The 18,750-nt window shown below is 34.1% G+C and overlaps 1 protein-coding gene across 1 annotated transcript in view; it reads right to left on the minus strand.

Annotated features, from left to right (window-relative positions):
* The window catches only part of PCLO (piccolo presynaptic cytomatrix protein), a 416,657-nt gene that overhangs the window by 204,622 nt on the left and 193,285 nt on the right, over window positions 1–18,750 (minus strand). The window contains exon 4 of the mRNA XM_036247507.1: window positions 10,482–11,240. Coding sequence (XP_036103400.1) covers window positions 10,482–11,240 — 759 coding nt within the window. The remainder of the gene's footprint in view (window positions 1–10,481; window positions 11,241–18,750) is intronic.

Raw genomic sequence — 18,750 nt, forward strand, 5'->3', positions numbered from 1 at the left:
AAAGACTTTTTGCATAAGTCCAAAATTTAAAAACCTATGAGCAAAATGAAACCCAGATGACCCCATTAGTTTCCATGTTTAAAGGAGAACATCAAAAACCCCACAACTTTATGAAAGGAAGAGGTCAGATGAAGAACTGCACAGGGACACTTGCCTATGGGGTCACCTTGATTCCATTAAGTCTGTATCTTGAATTAACCATCTTAATATTTTCAGTAGGTGTGTAGGCATGGGCTCCTCCAACCCATCTATAGCCAAAATGAACAGATGTCAGGTTGGATAACAAACGACAAATATGCAAAAACATCTTTCTTCTTTCCTTCCTTCCTTTTCTCCTCCTCCTTCACCGACTCCTTCTCCTCATCCTCCTTTACCTACACAGTTCTGAAACATAAAAGTTGGCCCTGGCTGGTTTGGCTCAGAGTTTAGAGCATCAGCCCTTGGACTGAAAGGTCACAGGTTCGACTCCTAGTCAAGGGCACGTACCTGGGTTGCATGTTCTATCCCTGGCCCCAATCAGGATCATGCAGGAGCAACCAATCTCTCTCTCTCTCTCTCTCTCTCTCTCTCTCTCCTTCCCTCCCTTCCACTCTATCTAAAAAAAAATCAATGGAAAAATATCCTCGGGTGAGGATTAACAACAACAATAACAAGCTGTTGATAATAATTTTACATTCATTTTCATCTCAATACCTGTCTTTATTATGTATGGTTAGAGATGTATGTTGAATACATTGTAGAGCAAAATGCTTTGGCTGAATTAAAAAAGACAGTCTAATATATTTTTCACAGCTTTAATTCAAAAAGCAATGCCTGCTCTTCTATTTAACAAGAATTACTTTCTCTAGACCATTTCATTTTTATTATTTTTTAATCCTCACCCCAGCATAGTTTTCCTTTTATCTTCAGTTAGAGTGGGAAGGGGTGGGAAGGAGAGAGAGTGAGAGAGAGAGAGAGAGAGAGAGAGAGAGAGAGAGATCAATGCAAGAGAGATACATCCACTGGCTTCCTCCTGCATGACCCCAGCCAGGGCCAAGTACAAACAACAACCGAGGTACATGCCCCTTGACCAGAATTGAACCTGCAACTCTGGTCTGTGAGCTGACACTCTAACTGCTCAGTCAAACCGGCCAGGGCTCTCTAGACCATTTCAGATGTCTTTGCAGAAAAAGGCTACTGATCTGCAGTTATGAGACTATTGTAGTAGGGCTAATGAGCCCCCAACTATGGTTCTTTCTCTGAAGAGCTACACATTGAAGAGGAAAGCTCGGAAAACAGCCTTCTAATAATAAATCTTTCTGGATGGTCACAGTAGAGGGATACTTCCATCTCCTCAAATTCCACAGAAAGCCAGAGCACACTTTTTTGAGTCCAATATGCTTTTTATGTCTTTTCTTATTTTTTGTTCCAAGCTTCACTAAATCACAGTAAACACCATAAACACAGTTGTGGAGTATCTAAGCTCCTTATGTTGTGAATAAAAGAGCTAGAAAATGATCTTTCATAATCAAAGTTTGATGAAGTCATTTGTATTCTTTATTTTGTGTCTGCATATATTATAAAACATAACAATGTAACAAAACTATACATACATAGAAGAAATGTTACTATTGTTATATATAACAATTCATTGAGTATAATAAAAGGTAAGTTATAGTTTTATACAATAGATTCTGAAGGTTCTAGTGACATTTTACAAAAACAAGATTAGGACCAAGCATATATAATGTGACAAAAGAAATTAAGATACATTAGACAGAAGACCCACACACATAAATAACAAAACACCTACCCTAAAATCCCCTTTATATAACCTTTCATCTCATGTTCATGATTTCCTTTTTTCTTTAAGAATATGTTCTACCCCCCTCTCCCTCCTGTCTCTGTCTTCTTGGTCTCTTTCCTCCATACTCCTCACAGGATTCATTCATAATTTACTTATGATGATGCTGTGATGACCCTCCCAATCCTCAAGGACTCCTCTTCTCCATATTATAAGGTGGCAAAAGTCTGGGAAGATTTTGCTCAACAGGCTTGTGGGTTTAAGATTAAAGGTTTGGAATGTTTAACTAAGGAAATCATGCCAGGTGACCAAAGGGCATTTGGGTAAACTGTTCAGAAGGAACATTTGGTCATGTACTTATTATACCAGGATATATTGAAAAAATTCATAATGTCAATTTTTATCATACTAAGTAGCATAGGTGTAAAGTCCGCAACACAGGTGAGTTACCTGTTCTTTATCATAGTTAACTTTTTAATCATCAGATTGTACACCAACCAGGCCCTTTCCCTACACACTCATTTTTTCACCTACTGCTAAAATTTAAACAAGTTTTTCTTCATACACAGAGATCACCACACTGGGGTACTCATCTGTCCTTCCACTTATCCTTCTGTGGCTATCAACTCTCCTTCATGAGATAACAGCTGTGAGAACTAGTGTAGTTTGTACCCACGTAGGTTAACTGGTTCTAAACAGGTTTAACATCACAAATCCTTGCTTCATAAATAATGTTTCTTAACAAGGGAATAATTTGATCAAATATGAACAAGTAGATGGAATAGAGAGGAATGTAAAACACAGTATGTAAGCTGAGTCTGATTTTCTCTAATGATTAAAACTTCAAATGGATGTCTGAAGTACTGTAACTCTAGAGAAATATGATCAAAGCATTTCTGTGAGGAAGGAATCACTGGGATTACTTTCTCCTAAATATCTCTAGAACTAAAAGATTGAGTGTTTTCTCACAGTTGCTTTAAAATGTGTGGCTATATGCTTATTTTTGAGAGGAATATTAAGCTATTTAGTAACCTATTAAGATTTAATGAAGTGAATAGATACAAATAGTTCTTTCTGAGTTATACACACACAAATATATATAACACATATACATATGTATATAAATATCACTGGATTTTGCCCTGGCCGGTTTGGCTCAGCGGTAGAGCGTCGGCCTGTGGTCCAGAGAGACCAGGGTTCGGTTCCCACTAAGGGCATGTACCTCGGTTGCAGTTTGTCCCCAGCCCTGGTTGGGTTGTGCGGGTGGCAGCCACTTGATGTGTCCCTTTGACGTCGATGTTTCTCTCTCTCTCTCTCTCTCTCTCTCTCTCCCCACTCTATCTGAACAAAAAATGGAAAAATGTCCTCAGGTGAGGATAAAAAAAATAAGATAACATAAATAAATAAATATCACTGGATTTTCTTATTTTGTGTTATTTTCTTCGTTTGAATAGATAACAGATGTTAAAATTAATTATCCATTTCATTTTTTACAAAATACATCTAGAATGAACTCTGAAATTATTACATAAGAGTAAAATTCCAGGTATCTACCCTGTGCAAGAGAATTTTGTTTGTCATCTTAGATGAAGGCAGTGTGTGGGAACAGCCATAATTTAAACATACTTAAAAAAAAACAAAAAAAACAAAATAGCAATGTTATTTTCAGCTCCCCTAAGGAACACATTTTCCCTTTATTTTTCTAAGTACATTTTCCATTAGTCTCTATTATACTGACTTATTTTTTATTACGTATTGCGCTTTTCCAATGTATAGAATAATGGCTACTTGAACCTTCCTAGTCTGTTTATATGAAACAATAACGTAAAATTTCTAGAGGCTAAGATTCATATCTTTTTTACTTGCCAATATAAGTAGAGTAGAGAATTCCTTTTCCTTACAATATTTTATTGCTGAAAGGCAGTGAGTTGAGACCTATTTGAAACTCTTTCCATAGAGAATGTCTTGAGACATATCTAGTAGTGAAGAATACACCAAGACGCATCTGCACCACCACACTTAGTTCTGCCCTTTGCCCAAATGAAACTTTTAGCCTTCCATGTTGAAGGTAAATGAAAGTTATCTGAATATTACTGGGGTTAAGAACTGAATTCCTAGTTAAATAGAATATTGTACAAAGGGTGCAATATCAAGTTTTTGGTTGATTTCCTCCATGTCATTTATTTCAATGGGTCAAAGTAAAACAACAAATGAAGGAACTTGACTCATTTACAGAGTATTTCAGTAAAAATGGATCACCAATCTGAGTGTTCCAAACACTCTAAACAAGATTAAGTCCATACAGTTAACTGAGACTGGAGAAAAAAAGCAGATAGTCCTACCTATATGGGAATCATTTCCACCTCAGAAAACCTCATTGTGTTTCATCCTATCTGATTATGCTGCTACTATATACAATGGCTATATGTAACTTGAATGCTAACCCCTGGGTTATTTTAACCAGAAATAAAAGTTTATGCTAATGGATGTTACAGTACAGGTTTTTATCAGGAAAACTACAGTGTTTCAATGTAATGTGTCAACTGTAGATAAGCAGTTTTCCGTTTAAGTATATAAGTAAAAAGAGAATTCTGTAGTAACATGTAATTTTAAAATATTAAGCTAAAAATGTAAAGAAGAATGTATCTTTCAAATTATTCACTATATTTCAGAATAAATTTCAATTCCACTTGACAAACACATTTTGAAAGACAGGAATGAATGGAAAGAAAATGATGGGACTAAAAAGAAATGCAAATGATATACTATAATAACATGAATGACACAAATGACAAATAAATGAATCAATAAAATAAGAAATATATAAACAATAAAAAATTCCACAAAGTGGTTAGGATCAAAGTGGGAGCTGCCAAGAGATAAATATGATTATAAGAATAAAAAGGCAGTATGGTAAAAGTATCATAAGGGAGAAGCATTATGTGTAGTGTTTAAGAAGCTCACCCTTTATAATCAGAACTGAACTGTAATCTTAGATTTGCTGTTTCCCAGCCATCCAGCCACGTGAGCTTGGGCACAGAAATTTAGTTTCTATCTCAGAGTGGTGGGGGGGGGGGGGGGGAAGGGAGCCAGGAAGAGACTCACCAAAGAACTTATATACATATATGCATAACCAATGGACACTACAATAATGTGGGGAAGGCCTGGGGAGAGACAGCGGCTGGGAGGAGGGGGGCTGATGGGGGCTTGGGGGACATCTCTAATACTGTCAACAATAAAAAATAATAAAATTAGCCCTGGCCAGTTTGGCTCAGCGATTAGAGCGTCAGCCCACGGACTGAGAGTTCCAAGTTCAGTTCCCACTAAGGGCACATAGCTCGGTTGCAGTTTGTCCCCGGCCCTGGTTGGGGTAGTATGGGTGGCAGCCAGTCGATGTGTCTCTCTCATAGCGCTGTTTCTCTCTCTCTCTTCCTGCCTTTTCTCACTCCCACTCTATCTGAAGATGAATGCAAAAAATGTCCTCGGGTGAGGATAAAAAATAAAAATATATAATAATAATAAAATTAAAATAAATATATAAAAATAATAATAAATATAAAACAAAGAAATGTAGTTTCCGCCTCCTTATAACAGATATAACATTTACTTCATCATTAGTCATGTGGATTAACTGACAGAAAAAGGACTTAACACAGTACCCAGAATAAGGTCAAATGTAAATTAAGAGTATTATTTTGATTTCCAACAAAAGCTAATTTAAAACTCATCAATAGAGGGGGTCCAGCAGCAAGAGTGACTGCCGCGAGGGAGAAGAGCGGCAGAGGCCCTGGCAGGACTTTTGACAGGGTCGATGTCAGGTGCAGTACCAATGCCCAGGTAAGAACTAAGGACAGGTTCAGGAGGGAAAGAGCACAGGTAACATTCAAGAATTACACAGAGGACTATGTGGCTGGTTTTCTATTTCTCACTTGTGGGGAATATTAGGTTGTTTGAAAGTTATATTGGAGCCATACTTTAGGGGGCTGAGAAAGCCAAGCTGAGCTATAAAGTTAGGCATCTTGACCATGGGTGCAGAAACCCAGGCAAGTATTCCCATGTATCTAATGGACTATAAAAAGTAAACATTAAGATTTTTATTGTATTTTCAATCCAAAATTATATTTTGCTAACTTTAATAAAAAGATTGACACCACTATTCATTTATTTCTCATGTTAGTGGGTCACATGGTCTGTGAAAATGGTGGGAGAAAACTGGAATTTATACTGTAAGGAAAAGATGTAGTGACGCAGCCATTTCATTTGTTCTCCTTTATATTGAAGCTTATTGTTCAGTTAGGCAGATCTGCGGCTCATATTACACATTTTCAACTAAACCAACTTTCATGTAATAAGTAAATGGTAGACAAAATACTCTCTAAAAAGATTCTCTCAAAAAATTCATGTGTTAAAGAATATTAATAATGCAAGAAACATACAAAAATTAATAAAGAAGCTTAAACTTTATATTGCCATAAGCTTTTCATAAGCAACTTTACAAGGTGAAAGCAACAATGACCAAGTTGAATCAGACCAGACATAATTTGGCCAAAAATGTTTGACAGTATCAGGAAAACTATTTAATATCTGTATTTACATCTATTATTGCCAATAACACATTGCCTAAACACATAATGTGTTTTTGCATTATATCAAGTGATATTATGACACCATCACAAATTTACATTATTTTCAGCAAATAGATATTCCAGTACTTTATAAATTTTTAATAAGTTGAATAATAAAGACATAATCTTTATTTGCGTTGTCTTAATAGTGTAGAAAAAAATCACATGTCATTTGGGGAAAGTTTTTTTCTGCCATGAAAAAATAGTGCAGTAGTAGTCTGTAGAAACCAATGTGGTGACAAATCAAACTGCATGTCTTTGTCAGCAAATATTGTTAGATGAAACAAAGAAAAAACTGTGGAAGGTTTGGGGAAAATTATTAGAACAATGTAAATAACACAAGGTTACAAGATATTTTTAACATGCTCAGTTTATAATGTTCAATAATTTTGTTTCAATAATAAAATCCTTTAAAAATTACTATTGTGAGACACTAAGAAATAATGTACCAATGAAGATAGTCTCAATACTGAGAGATTTGTATAATAAAGGTGTGTATATTTTATAATACAATACTACATGTTAAATACTGAGGAGTGGCTTTTCTGATTGTAATTATTATTTTTTTAAGGGTAAGGTTATAGAGATAGCAGTATATATGAAATTTATTTACTTCTATCTGTTACAAATAAGCCAGAATTGCAGTGTCTCAAGATTTTACAGATGTAGTACATGTTGTATACTAATGAGACCTTTATATTTTGAAATATATCTTTAATATTTTGTACTGAGAGATAACTATGAATTTATTTATTTATTTATTTTTAATCCTTACCCAAGGATATTTTTTTCATTACTTTTTAGATAGAGTGGAAGGGAGAGAGGGAAAGAGAAAAAGAGAAACATCGATGTGAGAGAGACACATCGATTGGTTGCCTCCCCTATGACCCTCACAGGGCTGGGGTTCAAACCTACAACCCAGGCAGGTGCCCTTGTTCAGGAATTGAACCCAGGACCCTTTGGTCTGAGGGCCAACACTCTAATTACTGATCCAAACCTGCTGGGGCATATGAATTTATTTTAATCACAGAGGCTTACTGATTATCTCATATAAAATTAATTTGAAAAGTTATAAATGTGAAGATTTAATTTCTTTTTAACAAAATTGGAAGAATGCCAAAGCTGCCCAACATTTTGATGATGACAAGTGGTTATCAGTAATATACTAGTTATTAGATATTTAGGAAGAAAGTAAATCCTGGTTATCAGCAGTATGCCACTTTCAGGTATTAAGAAAAAAATAAAAATAGCTATCTCTTCCAAAAAATTATGATGTGAAAACACTCCTTTGAAATTATGAAATTATGTGATATTTGGAAATTATGTGATGATGCTATGTAAAATGACATGTCATTTTTAAAAGCTGCCATATCTGCTCATTTAACAAACGTTAAAGAGAATATTTTATTCTCTTTATAAATCTTCCAAATAAAGAATTGGTGTGTTTCAAAGACATTTGTTAAAACAACACAAAAATACCTCATTTTCTGATGACTCTTATCAGAGAACATTAACATTTATTTATGAAATTTCTACAATTAAGAAAAAATTTTGTTTTCAATTTCAAACTTAGAAAACAGATAGTAAGATTTGACAAATATAATCTTTGATCCACTTCTTCCAATTCTGGTATTGCTTCCAAAACTTGTGGGTTATCTTTTTTGTTGTTGTGATAGTCATTAAAACTAAATGTCAAAATATAAAAATAAGCTAAACTTAGAAGTTAAATTTCAAATAACTATCAGAAAAATTTCAGACTCAGATTTTCTAAAATGTTGAAGCACAGCCAGTCAATGCTCTCTAAAAAATACCATCATTAATCATATTTTAATGTGGTCAAATGTATCTACATCTAAATAAATATAATAAAATAACTTCTGTTTTTTTCACTGATTTTTATTTTATTTGTCAATATTTTATATTACAAATAATATATTTGTAACTTATTGCACATATTTAATTTAGAAATAAAGTAAATATATACATGTTGAGGTTGTGAAATAAAAGAAAAAGTAGTAATAAGAGGAAATGATAGAAAGTGATAAAGGTGCAAGATCATATAAAAAGTAGTGCATTAAAAAATATTAGGACACATTGTTTAGATTATATTCAACAAACAATAGAGGATCATTAGAAGTATTCGACACATTGTTTAGATTATATTCAACAAACAATAGAGGATCATTAGAAGTATTCGAGTGATAAGAGTTAAATTGTCTGAATCTTAGAAAACAACTACCCAACAACTCTATTATCTTAGACTGCTATTACTTTTTGAGAAGGTGCAGTGACCACTGATTATTCAAATAATTGGTGAAAGGTCATGAAGGCCATAAATTGGATAGTGTCCCTAGGAATAGGAGCTAATGAACAGGAGTGTGATGAGCTGGATGTGGAGAGCAAAGAGCACGTAAGAAGAAACCTCAGATTACTCAGACTGGAAAATCAGAGACAGGGTGAATGACGGTGTCCTTACCAGAAACAGAAAAGTCAAGAGCAGAAACTGACTTTTAGAGAGTGGATAAGATTCTAATATACTGAGTTCCAGCTTACAATGAGGCTTTGAAGTGGGGTGATCTATTAAGCATTTGAAAATGCATCTGACAATTAAAAGAGGGGCAAAGATACACAAGTGGACTTAGGAAAACTGTTCATGTGACTCTACTATGAGGAAAGAAGACAGAACTCAAAGAAAAACCTCATCATATGGAGATTGGGAAAGAGAAAGCAATAACCACAATCAAAGAACTCATAAGGAAAGATCAGAAAGACAAAGAGAGCCCTGGCCGGTTTGGCCCAATGGTAGAGCATCAGCCTGTGGACCAAAGAGTCATGGGTTTGATTCTGGTCAAGGACATGTACCTTGGTTGTGGTTCAGTCCCTGGTTGGGATCGTGTGGGAGGCAATCAATCAGTGTGTCTCTCTCACATCGATGGGTGGTGGTGGTTGTTGTTGGTGGTGGTAGTGGTGATGGTGGCTAAATCCAGACATCAGAGTAGGGAATATATATGTTGGCATTTGCTTTCTCTTACTCTGATAAACTCATTTATATAACAAAGGAAGATCACCATTTCCTTAATGAGGCATGCTTCGTATACCAGAGGTAGGTTAGTAACCCTGTGTTAAAAAATGTAAACAAAACAACAAAAAATACAAAACAAAACAACTGATCTAAAGTCTGGATGGACTATAGGGTCTAATTAGAGTTCTGTTACTAACTTTTAATGCTAATCATTTTATTTTCCTGTAAGTCATTGCTAGCATCTGTGATTTAAAATTACTCAACCAGATATATTGCAAGATTTCTTGTAATCTGAAAAATCAGAGTTCCTGTAAAAATGACATTATTGCTTGTATAAATATTGGTTAAGATGGGGCACTCTTAAAAGTTTCTACTGAAAAAAAAATATATATATGTGTGTATATATATATATATATATATATTTTATTTTTTCAGATTATGCTTGGATTATAAATAACCATTCAATATTAATCACATTGAACAATACTCCAAACAGAATACATTAATTAAAATCATACCAAATACTAAAGTAAATTTTTTAATAAAAATGACTTAATGTCTTATTTTTTCCACATTTTTTTGCAATAACAGTTATATAATTTTATGGCTGAACATAACTTCAAAGGCTTTTAAATGAGGGGAAAAACTTGTTGATTCTTATTAAACCAAGTGGATAAATGAATAGAAATTTAAAAACACATTATTTTGTATTAAAGAAGGACACTGATTTTATGTTCATAGTGTAGAGATAAGGGAATAACTTAAAATGGTAAGAAGCTCTTCCTTAGCATTCTATAGGATTTGGGTAACTTATTTGATAGACATAAAAGCTAGAAAAATTAATTTTATATCTATGCTTTACTAAATTAGATTAAGCTATCAAAAAACCTAAAGTTCTTCATTTTAGCAAACAACTGTTACACTTTTCTGAAAACACCATTAATTGAAGGGCTTTACTTACATAATTACCATTAAGCACTCCATGTATTTAGATAAAAATTAGTAAATTATATACATAAGACAGTGCAAAGTTATGAAAACATTAACTTACTGTTTTTTCTTTCCCAGGTTCCACCTGATCAGACTTTGCGGTGTAGACTGCCTGCGGCTGATCGATTATTTTTTGAGTCGGCCCATCACCTCCCTCAGGCAAACTCGGAAGCACCCCAGCCAGTGAATCCTCCCTGGGAGCCTGTGGTGGTTTCCTTTTTTGCTCGGCCTGTGGAACCACTCTGCCTTCCAGTGTTTCTTCAGCAGTCTGTACTGGAGTTTCAGGTAAGTCTTGTTTCTGTTCCTCCTCCAGAGCTGATGTCTTAGCTCCTGGGGGAAACTTTGTGTCTTCAGGAGTTGGCTTTTTGTCTTCAGGGATAGGCTTTTTATCTTCAGGAGTTGGTTTTTTTACTTCAAGAGGTGGCTTTTTTTCTTCAGGGGATGGCTCTTTTTCTTCTGGAAGTGGCTTTTTGTCTTCAGGGGTTGTCTTTTTCTCTTGAGGGGCTAAAGCTTTGTCTTTTTTTTGTTTACTCTCTTCTTGTTTTTGATCTGTGGTGACCTTGGGGGGCATTTTTTCAATTAAAGGTGTTTCTTTTACTTTTTCTGGAATGATTTTTTCACCTTCTGTTTTTACTTCTTGTTCCTTCTTTTTAACTTTTACTTGACCAGGCGTTGCTGTTTTCTGAGGCGATTGTTCTGGAGGGACAGGCATAGGAGAGGCTTTCGGCCCTGATGGTGTAGAAGGCACTCTGCCCCCGTCTCCAAGCTGTCCTGACATCGCTCTCTGGGTTTGGCAGTTTAAACAAAGCCATTCTTGAATCTGCAAATAAAACAGCATTGAACAGATTAATTATATTACAACGTATTTGTTTTGGTGCATTCGCCAAGGTTAAAATTTAGCAATTTCTAGTTCTTTTTTGTAATATGGAGGTGGATCACTGTTTCTAAATCAACAAAACAGTGATTTTAAAGAAGACTGCAAAAAGACTATTTGAAATTAAAAATATGAGGAATCCTTTAAAGGAGTAATTTACTCTCCTCGCCATAAAAAAAGAAAAAGAAAATAAATCTTTTTTTTTTTTATTTCTTTAAAAGTTTATTTATTTTTGTTATAGATGTTTCTCATTTTTCCCCCATTGACACCTTCCTTACCCTCCCTCCCCACCCCGTCCCCAGCTTTGTTGTCCATGTCCATTGGTTATGCATACATACATATAAGTTCTGTGGTTTATCTCTCCCTATAACCCCCCCTTCTGAGGACTGTCAGTCTGTACTCTACTTCCACGTCTCTGGGACTACCCTGTTCTTCAGACTGCTATGTTCATTATATTCCACAAATAAATGAGATCATATGATATTTGTCTTTCTCTGCTTGGCCTGTTTCTCTTAGGATAATACTCTCCAGGTCCGTCCATGTCATCTCAAAGGATAAGAGATCTTTCTTTCTTACAGCTGCATAGTACTCCATTGTGTACATGTACCACAGCTTTTTTTATCCATTCGTCTACTGATGGACACTTGGGCTGTTTCCAGATCTTAGCTATTGTAAATAGTGCTGCTATGAACATAGGGGTACATATATTCTTTCTGATTGGTGTTTCAGGCTTCTTAGGGTATATTCCTAGAAGTGGTATCATCTCACACCTGCCAGAATGGCTGCCATCAACAAAGCATCAAACAAGTGTTGGCAAGGATGTGGAGAAAAGGGAACTCTAGTACACTGCTGGTGGGAATGCAGACTGGTGCAGCCACTATGGAAAACACTATGGTGTTACCTCAAAAAATTAAAAATTGAATTGCCATTTGACCCAGTGATCTCACTTCTAGAAAACAAATCTTTAACAATAAAGATGGGCCCAGGGAAATGCCCTTTTATATTCTGTTGAAAAATCTGCGTTTGTTCCAAATAGAACTGTTTTTAAGCCTGGTGGCTTCAAAATTAGTATTTCCATCATATATTTATTCAAAACCAATTACATTTCAGAGTAATTTTCATTTAATCACCAATTAATCAAAAGTTTTTTCTTTTGTTTTTTAGGATTTACTCTATAATCACTTACCTCCTAACTTGGGTTAAATGTAGTTCTATGCACTACAGTAGAACTTTACAAAGTACACTGGAGTTTTCAAGAATCACTTAGTCATCGTTCTCTATTTTCTTTAGGATTAAAATAAAATTTTCTTTTTAATAATATTCACACTTCTCATGCAATTGAGAAAATTATTCACAGGCTCCAGTTTTTGATATCTTTACCCCACAATTTTCTGAATTGTTGACTAAAACAGTTCCTATATCTCTGCTCCTCAGTGTAATTCATGGGCTGCCTTTGCCAAATCATGTCCTTAGACATGCAAATTCCTTGAAACTACACCAAAACTATTTTAGCAGGACCCAGGTGTAGAATAAGGAGGATCTCCCCTTTTAATAAGTGACTGATTAATTCTTTTGCAAACTAAGGACCAGAAACTACTCTCTCATAACATGTACAAAAAAGCACATTGGAGACATTACATTAGACTAATGATACTACAGAATTCCTCCCTTACTGATGTATTTTGTGCTTTTTCGTACAGTATACTTGCTATAATGTAAAAAGTAAAGGCTATACATGTAGCTTCTAATTGTTACCATTTAATGAGCACTTATTCTGTTAAGTACAGAGCTGGAGGGTCATACAAAACAGTATAGCATTCACACTGCACTGTCTTCTGTGAAGTTAAATTCCAAACTGCTTCTCACACTAGATCACTCTTTCCAATTGCATAACTTATTTAGAGACAAAAACCACTTATTGTTCTAGGATATTATCAGACATACTAAGTTTCATTTCTTACTACAGTTTCCAATTTTTTTAGGAATATAAAAGATGTTGCTTAATAATGGTTCTTTTGAAATCTGTAAGCTATTATAATTCTTATTTGCTAATCTAAAAGAGTAAAGACAGAGTCAAATATTTAGCTTCAGTAAAATGCTGTTACAACATTAGTATGCATTATGGATTAATTTGCTTTTTGTGTGTACGATCATCCAGTACCAATTTCCTTCTTAATTTCCTTCTTAAGCGGCTCTGAAGTGAATTGAGGCTTTTCTATGTAATAACATTATATAAAAGTCTTAGGAAAGAAACTAATTTGATCCCTTACATCAAATACAAAACACTTCAGCTCTTGTGTGGAATTGTCCCTCGAGGAAATATTTCCATATTTTCTATAGAAAATCAATCTTAATCTGTGCTGTGGTTTTAAAAACCATTACTTGGTTGAGCCACATTTAGGATATCTTCATTCAGAGCCTGGCATTTTTTTTTAAAAAAAAAACAAAACAAAAAACAAAGCCAGACACAAATAGCTGTATCACTGTGCCATTTTGTCAAATGAGTACTAAAAAACAAATTCAGGTGTGTGTTAAACATTTCCATCCAGGGCATATCCTAAAGTAAATAAGGAAATTTTAATATACCAAGAATACATGTTTCATTACATTGAAAATTATTGTCAATTATAAAAATATGATTATTTTATCTGGGTTTTGAATACAAATTATTCTTACGAAGTTCTCCTCTCCTGCTACTTACAGCATATACTGCATACCACAATGGTACACAGCTCTTCTTAAAAGGTAAATGTGTTGAGAAAATAAACAGTGATGATTCAAGAGAACATATTCAGTATTTTCACACATTTGAAGTTTAGCTAAGAGGATAAAAGGTATAATCTATTTTACCTATCATGTCACATAAAATATTTTATTCTCCTGATTTAAAACAATGCATAATAGCCCTGGCCGGTTTGGCTCAGCGGTTAGAGCGTCGGCCTGCGGTACAGAGGGACCCGGATTCAGTTCTGGCTAAGGGCGCGTACCTTGGTTGCAGTTTGTCCCCGGCCCTGGTTGGTCGTGCGGGTGGCAGCCACTCGATGTGTCCCTTCACGTCGATGTTTCTCTCTCTCTCTCTTCCTCTCTCTCCCTCCCGCTCTGTCTGAACAAAAAATGCAGAAATGTCCTCGGGTGAGGATAAAACACACACACACACACACACACACACACACACACACACACACACACAAAAACAATGCATAATAAACAAACAAGCAGTGATAACCCACACATTACTAAGGTCTCAAGGCAAACAGAAGGCAATAGTGCCAATCCAAGAGAAAAAGATCTTATCCTTACAGTTTTGTCAGCTAGTTCCAATTCGTTTTGCTTAAAATCCCATTCATATTCAGTTAAACCTAATAGTTTAATCATTGCTATTTTGTAATATTTTCAACATGTTGCTTTACTTGGTGTCTTGGTTGCATGACTGATTGTCATTTTTGTTTTTTATTCTCACTCAAGGACTTTTTTTTTTTTTTTTTGCATTTATCTTCAGATATAGTGGGAAGGTGAGGGGGCAGGGAAGAGAGAAAGAGAAACATCGACGTGATAGGGACACATCGACTGGTTGCCATCCTCACAACCCCAACCAGGGTGGGAACAAACTGCAATTGAGGTATGTGCCCTACGGGAACCAAACCTGGGGACTCTCTGGTCCTTGGGCCGACGCTCTAACCGCTGAGCCACACTAGGCAGGGCCTGACTTTGATTTTTGAATAAGATAAGGCAAAGCTTAATTTTTTTACTGTCACCAAAATTAATCTGGAAACTGTTGTTACTATTATCGTGTTACAAATAATTGCAATGACATAATTCATTTCTATGTCTATTCTATATATTTCTGTCTATTTATGTCTATGGAGTACATATAATATTTGGAAAGTGTATCTGTAAGGCTTATTACATCAAAGAATTCACATTAAAGTAGGATTATGACATAGGCAAAAATAAGTATAACATGCATTAAAACTAAGGAAAATGAAAAGTGTGATGGATTTAACAGGATTGTCTGATGAATCCATTTAAAACCTAATAAACTTAATAAATTATGAGTCTCATAAAAGTTTTGTTTCACCAGACAATTAGAAATGTTGAATGGGCGGTCTCAAATATGTGTCTCTTTTTATTTTATTTTTTTATCCTCACCCGAGGACATTTTCCCATTTTTTATTCAGATAGAGTAGGAAGGAGAGAGAGAGAGAAACATCACGTGAAAGGGACACATCGGGTGGCAGCCACCTGCAGGACCCAAGCAGGGCCAGGGACAAACTGCAACCGAGGTACATGCCCTTAGCGGGAACCGAACCCAGGTCTCTCTCGACCGCAGGCCGACGCTCTGACCGCTGAGCCAAATTGGCCAGGGCCAAATGTGTCTCTTCATTCTGCAGCCCTAGAACCAAAATTAGAATGCCAACATATTCAGCAGAGGACATTGTAATATCAATAAGAAATTGAAAGAGGGGAAAAAAACCTACAGTGACAATATTTTATATTTCTTTACACATGCAAATTAGAAATTTTTATTATTGAGAGAGAGGGTAAAAAGTCAGAAGCTAAAGTAAAATCAAAAGTGAAAATGAGAAGAGCCAAATGGATCAACATGAGTAAAAATAAAATTTCATTTTGGACAATCAGAGTTATTGTCATTATTATATATCATTTAATACAAACACAATTGCCAGAATAATTCGCTTCACAAAATAACTTGGGAAATGCTCTATAAACACATGAGAAGATGTAAAAATCTGTGGCTCACAATTTTTTTTTTTGCATTATTTACCAAAAATAATTCCAAAGATTTTTTATCAATGTAGTCAGGAATTTAATTAAAATGTATTATATATCTGGGTCAAAAAACGTTATCTGCACTTTTGATTCCTTAATAGACACACCATTAAATACTCATAACATTTCTAGTCCAGTAACACTCTAAAGATGAATTAATCAAGACTCCTTAAATTATATAATAATTCAATGCATACTATGTCACTGCCATATATGATTTTTACTAGCTGAAAAGATTTTTACCAGACATAGCATTAACTGTTTATGTAACAGTTACAATTATGAAACACATGACTATTTGTATTTTGCCTTATAATTAAATATCAGATGAGTTATGGTTTTCTCTTTGAAATAGTCAGTGAGACAATAAAAAATAAATATACATTATAAATTCTATATAATGTATCATATATCATTTGTATATACACTGAATGTGTTTCTACTATTTTCTTAATTTACTACATAGAAAATTACAAAATAGAAATGCTTTCATAGGCTTTTAACATACTAGTCATCAATAGGGATGCTCTCAGACCATTTCCATTTGTTTTTCTGTTTTAAATATATATTTTATTATTAGTATACTATTGGTATGTTATCTACTAAGAGTATACGACTTAATAAAAGTTTATATTTCATCTAGTCTAGATTATTAAATGTACTAAGCAAATTTGTAATACTCTATAAAATAAAAAAAATTTATTCAAAATTTTAGCATTAATAACCAGTATATTAAAATTCCTCTCTAAGTAGAAAAAAATTCTGATAGTTTATAAAAAAAAAAAAAAAAAAAAAGCAACTCCATTTTGATCACAACATACTAGAACATATTTATTTGTCAAGTGGTACATGTTAATAAAATGCATTTATTTTAACAGTAAATGATCAGGGCTTGCTCAAAACAAAATAAAGCTCCAAAAACCCATTAATCTGAAGAGGAGAGTGGGAAATGAAGGCAACAAAAACCCAGAAAAAGGATGCTGCTGTGCTACGCAGCATTTTTCCATCAATAAGCAATTTGCTTTATATAACATTTCAGCGGTAACTATAGCAACAATACCATTAAGGAAAATCTCAGAACTTCAGGCCTGCCTATTTATTTTTCCAACTAGCTTTTCTGAAGCACGATAACGAGACCTGCAGCAGGTTGAGTTTGCCATTAAACTTAAAATGGAGGGGAAGTTAGGGTTGCGAAACCTATACTAGCATTCACATTTGTATCTGAAAAATCCTAATGGAATTTTAACATAAATTTCATTAGAAGACCAACTGGACTTATTTGGAAGTTTATATAATTTCCATCAATAGAGGTGGCCCCTACTCAAAATTCTATAACGGAAAACCTAGCAATCAGGTAATTGATACTAAAGTACCATTGAGTTTTCTACTTACTCTCAAGATTTTGAGCCAATAATAAATGTTTTACATATAATTTTGTTTATCTGTTTATTCGCTTATCATTCAGACTTTTTTTTAAGCTGAGAAATAATTTCACTATTAATCTTCTTAGAAGTCACTATGGCTCATTGACAGATCCAAAAATTGGGGAGCAATGCTATTTGCAACTTGTTATTTGTACCAATGACACCTATAGTCTTGGCATTAGGGTGTTCTATTTATTTAAGGCCCATACACTCTTACGATTCAATTTGCATTCTGAAAATCATATTTTTTGCCTGTTAAATATATAAATTATTTCCTTTTGTCATCTGTGAAAGGGAAAAGGACTGGAATCACAGTTCATATACGCTTTTTTCAGATTACAAAATCAGTTGTTTAGACTACACAATCAGGGTATTAGACATCTGTGATTATTCATGAGACTGTACTTTGTAAGTGTATGCAATAATGTATTTGTGATACTTTTATTCTTGCTCTGTGCCTCCTAAAAATTAATGAAATATATGTCAGGTCCTTTTCTTATTATAATCTTTTTGACTAGAATGTATAGCTTCCTTAGTATTTTTGTTGCTTTTACAATCATTGAAACAAAACTAACTCATATCAAAAATATGTAATTAAATAACGGGTTTATCCTCATTTACTTCATATGTAATTATAAGAACTATAAAAGAATGTATTAGAACATACCTATTCACATGAAAACTAAGAAAAAATAAAAAGGTATTTTGACTATTAATTTTCAAGGAATTACTGAATGTAAAGGGTAGGAATCAATAACAAAATCTGATAGAATATTGAATACTGTTAGGAATTTACACTGGGTTTATAACTCCTAGGTCTAAATTGATCAGTGGTTTTGTTGCTAGTCATCTCTTCTTTTACGTGTATGCTTATTTCTGTAAAATTGTCACACTCCTATATCCCCTCATCAAGTCCATTTCATTCAGTTGAACCTTTAAATGTAAGTTTCTATATAATATAAATTACATTAACAGAAATATCTAAAATAGAAACATGCCAACTAAAATCATGTATATTATACCAGGGATTAAAGTTATAATTGCATACTCCTAGTCGACATTCTTTTTCAGTCAATTCTTCTTTGACTAAATCAGGATAATTTTTCTAGCCACTTTCTCATCACAGTTCATATGTATTTTCTCAAACTAAAAAAGTAATCTGAGTGTTTGATGTTTTAAATATCATTACAATTTATTATTTAAATAAATACATACATGCATCAATTCAAATACCTCTGAATTAT

The sequence above is a fragment of the Molossus molossus genome, unplaced genomic scaffold (assembly GCF_014108415.1).
Source record: "Molossus molossus isolate mMolMol1 unplaced genomic scaffold, mMolMol1.p scaffold_m16_p_7, whole genome shotgun sequence".
Classification (NCBI taxonomy): domain Eukaryota; kingdom Metazoa; phylum Chordata; class Mammalia; order Chiroptera; family Molossidae; genus Molossus; species Molossus molossus.